The following is a 12,124-nucleotide window of genomic DNA, read 5'->3' as shown; positions in this document are numbered from 1 at the left end:
CTGGCCCTTTAATAAGGAGAAGTCATTTTCCCAAGCGCTTTAGTCGATTTCTACTTTAATGTTTACCTGTGAAGTCGTGGGAATTGTGGTGGTCTGGCAAGCACTGTGGAACCTGCACTCCAAAACAGATGGGGACTACTGTTCTGTTCTTAGTACAGTACATAATGTTTCGAAATATCATCACTGCGCTGCTTTGTCTTAAAGGCGCAGAAAGCACATAGTTACAAACACCAAAAGCACCACCAGGAAACAGTTAAATGTTTTCTTTTCTAGCGTTTGGTCTAGTGTAGGAAAAAACACCATTCAGATTCTGAAGCCTTGGATGTTTTTCCTTGTATAATGTTGTCTTGTTATTTGTTATAAGCATGGCTGTTATTATTGGTTTTGGGCCAGCGATTTGGGCACTTGCAGTCAAACCGACAAGAACCATTCTCAGCTTATCGTCAATGAACAAATTCTCACTTCGTCTTTTCATAGGACATTTTAATTTTACCTCAGCGTAGCCCACCTTATATACATTTCATATTTTGTGTGATTTTCCAGTGCGAATTTCCCGTTTTTCTGTCTTATTAACCATACTGCAATTACAACAAAAAGGAGTTTGATTAAATTTAACTTAAAAATCCACGGAATCGTTTTGTACATTCCTCACGTCTAAACACAGCACTAAAGTACAAAATTGAGGCAGTAGAACTACATAAAACATGGCAATAACTAATAAAAATGGTTAGACTACCTTTGACTTATACTTAAAAAAAAACCCGTAACCGTTGAATAATTCAATTTGTAAACTGTCGTTCGGTGAAAGTGTATTCCAAATTACATTTGTCTTGTAGACGATTATTAATTATACAACTGAAACTTAAAATTAATAATTATTTGTGTCATTTTAATAATTATCCGTATTAGCCGTATTATCAACAATAATGACTTCACATTTTAAAAATAATTTGGATAAGTAAACAACCCACTCTATGTTACTTTTAACATTTCTTAATAACATACATTTTTAAATAACCGAAGTTGTGCAATTGTGTTTTAATCATATCTCCCATTGAGATTTTTTTTGGGAAAAAAAGACATGTTGCAGTTTAAAACGTAGTCACTGTATTTTATAACCACAGTCCATGATGTGTGACACATACGTAATCTTTATCTAGTGTATTCATGAATTTCGTTCATAAGAAAATCGATTGGACCAGGCTGTGGTCTGTGGCGTTTATATATTCAATGCAAGGAATACTTTAAAATTGTACAGGATGAGGAGGCGAGCTGTGTCAAGTTGGCGAGTTATAAAGAAACAAGTACAGATTAATTCCACTCTGAACAGTAGAAAGAGGGGACCAAGCGTTTCGCCTTCGTCGCCTTCTTTAGAAGGAGCCTTTTTGATTAGGTAATAAATATCGCCTTTGTTACTTAGCGATGTTTTATATTCTACTTATTGATAAGGAAGCCAGTCTTTAGATACATTAACAAATATCAGCCGTAAAACTTCCTCCACGAGGACGTACGTAAAGCCAACACGATCACTTTATGGACAGAAGATGAGACCTTTTTGTAATTTGGATTTGAGTGAAATTGTATCGTCTTTATTTTCCAATGAGTATCCAAATAACTCAAAGGCACCGCGCTTGGAAAAGTAGCTCGCAGTCCTCAATCGAGCACAATCCTGCTCAAGCACTGCCGACATAGTGATCTGCGTGTTCAAGACTTGCATACCGTGTACTTGCATCGGGTGACGCTTAACACATTACTCGGCGACATCCTTAAACCTTAAACTGGTTTCTTCTTGTCAAAAGCTCCGCTATTCCGTTGGTTGTATGGCGAGTACCGTATAAGTACATGTATCTGTAAATAGCTTATGGAAACTATCTGCTATCGCCTGCGTGAGCTGTTTGCTTTAATCGTTCACGATCCGATGGCATGGATGTTAAGTAGAGTCAGCAATTACGCAATTATCAAATGCTATTAGCTTAATAACCGTTGGTATTCATTAGACTCACTTTATCACAATCAGCTTTAAAATAATTTAATAGTAAGTTATTTTACCGCCTACACAAACCCGTAATTAAGGCCTCGACTTATGTACGCAAGCAAAGGCAATGGTATGGAAAATTAAAAGAAGAGGCTACACTGTCAATAGTTAGTGGACTAGTATAAGGGTCTGATGAGACGTCTTCACATTTACATTACATTTAATATTTTTTGTTCGGAGTCGATGAGTGTATGGATCTCATATACATATCCAGCAACACACCACACCTTGGGTTGAAACTGTAATATATATATATATCAATTCAAACCAAAATTTCCTCAAAGATTCTTCAGTGGGATTTCTTAAAACCTTTCTCTAGTACACATAAATGCGGCAAATACTGTGTTGTTTCAGATCCATATTGAAATTAAAAGCAATAGACCAAGAAACCAAAAGATCTCTGAAACTGCAACTCACAAATCTGCAGTATCTACAGGAAATGTGTGTGTAAAACATGTTTACACTTACTTATGCAGTATGTACATTTGTATATTTGTTTTCAAATATTATACACTGTGACAGCGGGTGAGGGAATGTAGTGCTTGTGATAAATAAAATTATTTTACATGGAAATAAAAACAAAAGCTGAAGTGTTTGGAGGATTTAGTCCTCCATCATGGATGTAGAAACTATCAAGAGTACTAGTGCTTCAAACAAATGCTTAACACATATTAATGGAGAGCTTGTAGCAAGAAGGCAAATAAACAGAGGCCTTACTACCTGTGCAACTTTCCTGACAAATTCACTTTCCACACACTCGCTGGTTTTGAAAATAGACTGAAGTAGTGCAGAGGAAATATGCACATTTGTGTACATTAACAGCAAATACGCACTGATAATCCTGCCAAATAAGCACAGCTATTTTTATGTGGCTGAAATGTCAGAATTTCTAAAGTTAAGGTCTGATTTACCTACATACTGTACCTGATTTTAAGTCAGCTTCAGTTCTCTTTATAGGTGTGAAGGTGTACATACACAGCAAGACTGCTTGTGTAGGACTAATCAAAACTGTCATAATACACTTTTGCCTTCTGGAGACAGGGTCAAGTAAGACCTAGTGGTATTCCTTTTTCATGGCGATGATAGCTGTAATCTGTAATCAAAATCTGTAATCTACAAAGCAAAACCCCCATGCCATGTTTTAATTGATTTAATGAAAAACCAAACATCAACAGCAACAAACGATGACTGAAATTAGCAATATAAAATCAAACTTGAATTTTGAAACTTGTGCAGTTTCAAAATTACATTTCATTGCTGTATATAAGTGCTGTACATTTCCGATTTCTCCATTTTGAAGTCTTTTACAAAGCAACAGAAATTCAGCAACAGCACATTTACTGCAGGTGAAATTTGTCCTACAAATGAGGTAATACCAGTATTAGGGAATTGTATTAATTTGTGTGTAAAAATGATGGACTTGTAATGTGGAGATTGAAGATACAAATGTTTGATGGTACATGTGCTATACAAAGGAAGATGATGTAGAGCTGAAGTATGGGGAAGAGCACTTTTCTCAAGTTTGTGGATTTCTATATACAGATTTCTTTTAATCCATAAACAGGAATTCAAGGATGAAACACAATATCATATTCTTCACATGAGTTTCTTATTGTGTCAGGATCTGTCAACAGTGTTTCTAGAAGTGTGATGATTCAGATCATTGGAAAAGCTTTGGCTTAGAAAATGCAACCTTTCCTTATTGATTAGATATACTTCATTTGGCAAAAAATGTCAAGGAGAGTAGTTTTATGGGCTTCGCGGGATTGATCAGCTATCTTTATGACTATCGGCGAGTAGATGCATTGTTATTTTTCTTTCCCTTGGTAATATAATTGGACGTTGGATTATTTCAAAATGCTTTTTCCCCTCTGTACGGTGACTGGCGCATTAGGAGAAACTATCTTTGCGAGCTACTGCTCCATTGAAAGAAGCCTTTTTTTTCCCCCAGACTGAAACGATGAAGATGAAAAAAGTGCACATCTTCAAAAACCTTTACATTTCTTTTACAAATTAAGTAAATATGGGATAATATAGGCTAGGCTTTCTATCGCCAGCTAAAAAGGGGGCATTCTGATGATAAAATGATTTTTTTCCCAAAGCAAATACAAAATGTGAACCACAGATAGAAGGTATATTTGGAGATAGGAAAATCAGAGAGATTCTGCTGAAAATCCCTAGGGCTGCCAGGCTGTGTTTAAAAACCATTAACCCCAAAGCTAAGATTACACTTTCCCTCCTGTTTTTTAAGGAAGCAATCAATATGTTAATATCTCAAAATAACTGGATTAACTTTTTTTCCTGTGTCCGTGTTCATCGTTTCTTTCTGGAGCTGTAGCATTGGCAGTTCATTTTTACGATGTCTAATCGGGACTGTTTTGTCTGAACATAATAAAATGTATTTGTGTTCATAGATATGGCATTAAGCACACGCAGATGAGTGTCTTTCTCCTCTGCTGTGAAACTACAGCCCAACAAAGAGAAGATAGCCTGCCTGCAGACAGGGTCTGCTGGCTCAGAGTGTGTTGAAGTTTGAGGGAAGGCTGCAGGTGTAAAAAAAAGTCTGAGGTCTGAGGCGGAGGGTTAATTTGGGAGGCTGATAACCTGTGAGGTCAGTGGGTGTCTGCTTTCATTTATTGTTTTTTTAAATCGATGCTGATGGTTTCTTTTTTTACCTTCAGAAGTATCTTGTTTTGCAAAGAAAACAGAGACGGCTTCGAGGAAATCCCAGACTCCTTTCAATCCCCAAAACCAGTAGTTTTTGTTGTTGCTTGCACTCTCCTAAAGAGAAACCAAAAAGAAAGGTCACAGAAGTAAATAAGACCATAAGGCCATAGCCTTGCGATTGAATGTATCTCCTTTAGCATAGTCCTAGATTTGCTGCCAAAAGTATTTATTTTTGTCCTTAAGAAAAATGTGTTCCCAGACTTAAATGACCCTCTTTCTTCCCACACCCCCTTCTCTGTCTCTTTTTTCCTTATGAACTAGGTGGCTCATGGTCAAAAAGCCTTTACTGTATATTTCTGGCCTTTTTTTCTCATACGACAATATGTTACCATCGGTGTTACTTTCATGCCCCTCATGCAAGGTTTATCTCCCATACCCATTTTCCAGCTGCTTTTTGTAAAACATTATGTATTAAGGGCATCGTGTTGAACATAACAGATAGGAAAGAAGTTGTAGAATGGGAACTACACGAGATTCGCCACTAGGGGCAGTCATCCGAGTTGTTTGCCTCGCTAGTGCTCAGTATATAGGGCTGTACAACACAAGACATTTCCCCAGAAATCATCATCTCTACCACTTTAGAATACTATAAAACAGTAGACGTCTACTGAGTGGATGTGGGATAGATAAGCATGGGGGAATATCCTGTTCTTGGGGAAGCTCTCTTATTTGTTTGTCCTGTAAGTTGTTTTCATTTCTAATAGAATCAGTTTAGTACATCTGAATAAGAGCCACTGATGTTTTTGTTAGGGTTTTCTGGAGAACCAGGATAGCCTTGGTTATTGGTAGCCTCTAAAACTTATGATCAGCACTGGTTTACATTGTGGGTAAATATCAGCTTTTCTATCCCTGTCACAATTTAGAGCCTGTAAAATACTGTGACCTGTATATTTACCAGAAAGTCATCAACATAGATGTGATTTTATGTGTTGTGTAAACAGAGAACAAGATTCTGTGAGATCAGTCTTGACCATTTTATTCTGAATGTTCAAGACAGGCTCCAAAAGATATGTCAAAGAAATCACAGCCGGCATTTCCTCAGTGTTTAATTTAAATGTTCCAGATGTCAAAGATCCTGGATTTGGGTTCGCTGGTTCAATACACAAGCCTATATTCTGTATTTACATGTTTATGTGGGTACTGTATATGAACTATAATATATTTACAGTTAAAGGCAGTTGGAGAAAATATTTTAAAAGGTTATTCATTGCAATACAAATTATTTGTGTAGAGGATTCCTTTTTAAAACTAACAACAAGTTGAGTGGAAATAATCTTAGGACGTCTTGAGGTACAGAACTGTGATCTGTGTGTACGGGATTAGTGAACTACTGTATATGCATTGTTAGCATGGAAATACATTACTTTTATAAAAGCAACTGCCTCAGCACAGGCAATATAAAATAATGAACAAGGACTTTGGTTTTAGTTGCTTTTCTATTATGTCAAAATATTGAAAAAACTGCATTCAGAGCCATATAGATAAAAACACCTAACTCCACCTACAGTACAGAACAGATCCTTATCTTTTGGAAACTGTAAATTGGTCAATTTGTAGTAGTATCTACGCGAAATATTCTAGTTAATGACGATCTTATCATTTATAATGATAAACCTGTATTAGCTTGTATGCTATGCATAAAGAACCCATTATTTGACAGGAACGGATGTTGACTTTGCCCTTTGCCTTTATGAATACTTGTTTTTCTTACTGTCTTCTCCCTGTAAGTAAAAGACTTGACAGTTCTAGGGGTGATAGGTGTCTCTTCCTTGTCTTTAGCGCTCAACTGTGCATCTGCATCACATTTATTCAGTATGTTTGTATATATAGCTGTCTCTCAGTTCACATATGTAGGTGTAGACAGATAGACACGATGACAAGCACTTCTTTGGCTGGTCAATCACATGCTTGTATTAATGGGAAACCTGAAATAATACAGGAGATAGGTTTATGGCAAGTTACAGTAGATACTATGGGACACTATATGTGCTCTGATGCACTTTATGTTGAGGTGGCTAATAAATGAGAAATTTATGATTCTTCCGTTCTCAGCTGTGTTTCATTACAATTTAAACATCCTATGATAGAATTTCTAGCCGGGCATTCACTATGATTACCTTAATGATAAAGTGAGATTGTGGAAGTGTGGGAAACGCATTCAAAGATTTTCTTATCAAAGTTAAAGGTTTTAAAGTAGTACCAAATATTTATTTCAGGCACATTACATTTATTGACACTTTATGTCTTCTGTTTTTTTTAACTTCACAGGTTCACAGGTTCAACTTCTCACTAGCTTGAACTCTTTCCTCACCAGTGACAAGCTTGGCAATTTCATCTTGTTCGCTTGTTAACAGAATATGGGATTACAATAAAACACTTTTCTTAAATATGCTCTCTGGTAATATACATACAGCCGTGTCATGAGCTCTTTAGGAGCTTTATCAGCTCTTCATCCCTGATCATTTATATGTTATATATAATTAATATACTGACTGATTCTTCTTTATCTATCCCTTTAAGAGTCTGCAATGAAAAACAAGGTTTGAATAATTGGTCCAAGGAAATTTGCGAGGTGCTGAGCAAATCTGTAAAAATGACGAAAAAAGCATATTTGAGCTTGGTGAAATGCTTTTTTTTCCCATATTAAGATAACTTATTCGGCACTTTCCTTAACTCTTTTTTTGCCCTGGTGGCTCTCATCCCTGTGGGCTGCACGAACGCACCGTTTAAATGAATGTCTCAGCCCATCTTTCTGACTGTAATGATGACGGAAGACTCACAATCTAAAGAGCAGCGGTACGTCGAACTAAAATCTGAGCAAAACCTGTGTTTTCGGAGACGTGGCCTGCTTTTTCTTTTCCCCCTGAAGGAGTGGGGAGAAAAGGGAGCATCAGACCCACCTGGAGGGTCACCTCCAGCAGAGCATTGCACTTGAAATCAGCATGCACAACGAAGGCTCAGCCGCGTTAATTGGCAACGGAAGAGTTGTGAATGGGGGGCAGAGTGTGTGCTTTGCTGTGGTGTTCCATCTGAAGCCGTTTACTAGGGCTGATCTGGTGAGCCTGATGTGGCAAATGGCAGTGATTGCGCCTCTCAGACGCAGTGAGTGTATTCAGCCTGGCCTGGCGCATGGCGGGAGCTGACAGCGCTCTTGCTCACCGCGCTGAGGCCAGACATCAGGCCTGCTGCCGGGGCTCACTGCGTTTCTCCCTGGCCTTGTCATTGCAGGACACGGCGGAGTCAATCAGCTAGGGGGGGTGTTTGTGAACGGGCGCCCGCTGCCGGACGTGGTGCGCCAACGCATCGTGGAGCTGGCGCACCAGGGGGTGCGGCCCTGCGACATCTCCCGCCAGCTGAGGGTCAGCCACGGCTGTGTCAGCAAGATCCTGGGCAGGTAAGCAGACACAGAGGCCAGGCGCGGCCCACTGGGCTCCGTGCCCATCGCGTGCTTCTGTCTGGGCTTCTCATCTGATCTTACTTTCACCAAAACATGAAGTTCGTATCTTTGTGTCCAGTCGTGTTCCGACCCGGATTCATACTGTGGCATGAGGAAACCTCTGTGGAGACTCAAACCCACTGGGCATTTTAAGGCCTTTTACCAGCACAAAGAGGCCAATCCAGAAACAAAGTGCTGAACTCTGAGGAAAACACTGCGGGAGGGAGAGTTTCGCAGGGAGTCTGGGGAGCCCATTAACTTGAGCCTACCTGTCCGCGTCCCCCGTTACCAGGGCAACGTGCGGATACGCCCCTGGTCACTCTCGACTCCCCCCCCCACTAAAACAGCCATTCCAGTCCCAGTGTGTCTCCTTGCCAAACATTCAGCAGGGAAACGGTGACCAGTTTTAGTATCGTCTTGGCAGTATTTTGAAAAGAGCCCTTCCAAACTCACCTCAAGTGTGAGAGTTACTATGGCAGTTGAAGGGGTATGGAGCTACACAGATGTAAATTTCAACCCAAAACACAAACCCCTTTGCTGATCTAAAATAGGGTAATGTAGTGCAAATATTTTTACTTGTTTCAGAATCATTGATATTTTATGGGAGCCGAATATATTGTTTCAGTATAGAAGTACTATTGAAAATATGTGATTTACCTCATAGATTTGTGTGTACTATTGTTTCGAAACGGTTGTGACCGTGGTTGGTATTGTTTCCCACTCCTTTCCTTATTTAGAGCTGCTTTTTATTTTATTTTTTTTCTTTAAAATTGTTTAAACCTCTACATTTTCGTATTAGCTCAAGTTGTACTATGTAAAAAAAAATGGTTTGGCTCGTTGGTTATTGGACCTAAGATGAATTTATACAAAACCTTCACACAGTTCAAAAGATTGTATACGTTGAAATATTAAAAATACTTTTGCGGCGGTGCATTATGTCGCAAAGAAGCTGCAACACGCTCTTCTGTGTGCCACTTAAGCATCCTAGAGAACTTAAGTGAACCTATAAACATTGTTCATAAGAAATTTCCGATACACTAACTTTCAGTGACCTTTCCTTGTCTATGAATAGCATAAGAATACCTCTCTTTGCGCAGTCATCTCACGTATCCCTCCTCCACCCCATTTCCTCCCTCGCCGCTACTCCTTGGTTAACTCCTCATTCTGTATGAGGGTCCCAGCTCGCTCACCCTATCGCCAGGGGGCTGAACTCCAGCTCTCACCATACTCGAGCTCTCAGTGATCGCTTATACATCTTAGGTGCTCTTATTGCTTGTGAAGTCACAGTACTGCGCTCCCGTAAGAGTAAAGCAGTAAGTGAACACGGCCGGCTGGAGGGTTTCAGTAATGCTTCAGTAATGACCCAGCAATGAGCACACAGTGAAGCTCTGAATAAAGGCTCAAAATCTAAGCTGAACGGCGGATTTTTGACCATACCGGGCCCTCGGCCGTAGCAAAGTTGTGGCGGCAGTGCTGTGTGTAGCGGTGCGGTTGTTGAGCTTCTGTGTGACAGGGGTTACCTGTTTACAACACGGCGCTCTGTGGCACGCTGGACTGTTAAGTGACTTGACTTTTCTCTTCTGTGCTGAATTTCGAAATAGGCATCGCGATTGAACTCGTTGAGTCTTTTTTTTCCCTGCACGTCATGGTATCGATTCAGCTGCGGACTGTTTTACGTTTCAGTTAAATGGCACGAACGTTTCAAAATGTTAAATAAGAGCATACAGTAGATGTAATACAAAAGGTGACTTGCGCTGCGAATGGTATTGTGCGGCCGAGATGCTGGAGGTTTATGGATTCTAATGTAATTTTGAAAAGGACTAGAAAAGTTATATTATCTCGTAACTAGTTCATCATTTTTTGAGATCATGACGCTTTGTACTGTATGTACAATCTATCGATTTAGGCTATTTAAAAAGACTTCAAGTGTAATACATAATTATGTCTATTTGTTCTTGTGCAGTTTTATAAGAATTATAAGAACGTCCTTCTCTTTTTTCCTCTGTCCGTAGACTGAAAGGTTTTGCAATTCTCTCCCAGAGTATCGTATGTACACCACTAAAAAAGGACACAAAGGAAAAGATTCATCAAGGCATTTGCATCAGAATGAAAGTCGCCCCATATTTCTTGAGAAGTGCAGCAATTTTGAATGGTTGAAGGTGGAGGATTAGTTAGCGGGCCCGTCGTTATATCACAAACCCGTTTCTCATTGTTCTCTGAAAGAGAATTCTTTCTTCTTCAGCTTCACCATTGAAGCGTTGCAGAACGATTTCTCTAAGCTTTTTGCTCCATTTCAAAATTGGCTCCACCTTATTCTTGATATAATAAATAATTGTACAAATCCTAAATCCTTATATTCATACCTAAGTGCATTCTTCTTTCAGTTACACATTTAAAATATGTGTTTACTGTTACATGTGCGAACTCACTCCTCCCCTTATTAGTAAATTAGAATTTTTTGAATACTAGCTTATTTTGTACCTGTAAGAATGTTTATTATTCATGCCTAGTTCAACATTTATTCATACCATTAACATTATTTATTCTGTGAGTAACAACACAAAGTCCTCTGTTTATTCTGTCTGTTGACATTGGTAGCTCCTGCACGGGGCTGCAGTCTTAAAGACACACTTAAAACTGAACAACTTTCTGTGGCTTGTCTTGTTAGAAATAGAGAGTTATGGTTCTCTATTTAAAAACTAAAAGTCAGAAGCCATGACTACAGGAGAGCATCAGCTCAGTGAACCCTGCACAGGATTACAGAAAGCATTGCTTTGGTTTTGTTAGGTACAGCACAAATGAAAGTAGTATCTAAATCATTTGCATGTTCACTTTCCATGTGTACAGATCTGCACTGTCCCCATCAACTACTGTCAAAATTCTAGACAGTCTGTCTGGCACATGAGGCTTAAATAATGTCACTTCTTGCTCTCGGAAAAAAAAAAAGCTCTGCTTCATTTTCTTCTACGAAGTGTGCTACATGAGAAGTAAGGTGCTTTATATAGAGATTTCATTTCCCAAAGGTCGGCGTCTTGTTTTGACCTCCGACCAAATTTTTTGGTCTTGAATGTAGAAAGTGCGCTACTGAGATCGAAATGCCACAGATCCTGCTGGTGGTTAAATACTTGTCCTGTGCCACCCAGAGCTTTTCTGTCAAGTGCCTCTGCCGTAGATTTAAGACTGAGGAATGGGCAGTTAACGTGATATGGAAGGTAAATCCAAATGATAATATTAAATAAATAATAAATTATGTAATAGTTGGATGATAAAAGAACATTGGTGACACATCTGGTGGGCATTTTGTAGAGTTTCTTGTCTGCAAAGTGAAGGGAATCCTCTTTCCTGTCCTGTTGACAGGGCTGGAGGGTGAGGGAGGCAGATTGAGAATTCAACCTGTCTCTGAGCTCCCAGGTTCTTTAAAGCCTGGGTCTTGAGGAGCAGCACCAGCAGCAGCAGCTGGGTGCAGTTGGGCTCCTGCAACAGCCCGGTTTGTGAAACCATGCGGTCCGGTTTTGGTCATACCGGGCCTGTCAGATCTCCCACACGTGTCCTCGTTGTGCGTTTGTAGCAATTGGGCTCTTCAGTCAGCGGTGTAGTTCCAGCAGCTCCTGCCCGGAACTCTTCTCTCCTGTGAGAGTGGAGACCAGCGGGAGGTTGGACATAAGCCAGAGCTCTTCCAGGCCTCTCTGTCGGGGATGTCCTACCTACAGCCTAGTGGGGCTGGGCGGGGTGTGGGGCTGACTAGGCTGGCTGCCAGTGTACAAGCACCCCCCACAGAGGGCACTGTACTGTGGAACAATTCAGTCAAGAAAGCACAGTTACCACGGGCACTGCCTCCCTGCCAAACTAAAATCTCTGCCAAGACAGGACGAGTGCCAGCTCTCCATGTAGCAGGAGGGCAGGGGACCTGGCAGAGGAAAGATACC

General features: G+C 39.9%; 1 protein-coding gene across 5 annotated transcripts in view; it reads left to right on the top strand.

The window, feature by feature from the left end:
- The window catches only part of pax5 (paired box 5), a 101,439-nt gene that overhangs the window by 10,410 nt on the left and 78,905 nt on the right, over window positions 1-12,124 (top strand). For all 5 annotated transcript variants that reach the window (XM_015345966.2, XM_015345967.2, XM_015345965.2 and 2 more), the window contains exon 2: window positions 7,991-8,156. In XM_015345966.2, coding sequence (XP_015201452.1) covers window positions 7,991-8,156 — 166 coding nt within the window. The remainder of the gene's footprint in view (window positions 1-7,990; window positions 8,157-12,124) is intronic.

This window comes from Lepisosteus oculatus, chromosome 1 (genome assembly GCF_040954835.1).
Source record: "Lepisosteus oculatus isolate fLepOcu1 chromosome 1, fLepOcu1.hap2, whole genome shotgun sequence".
NCBI lineage: Eukaryota > Metazoa > Chordata > Actinopteri > Semionotiformes > Lepisosteidae > Lepisosteus > Lepisosteus oculatus.
This window is presented reverse-complemented; position numbering and strand designations above follow the sequence as displayed.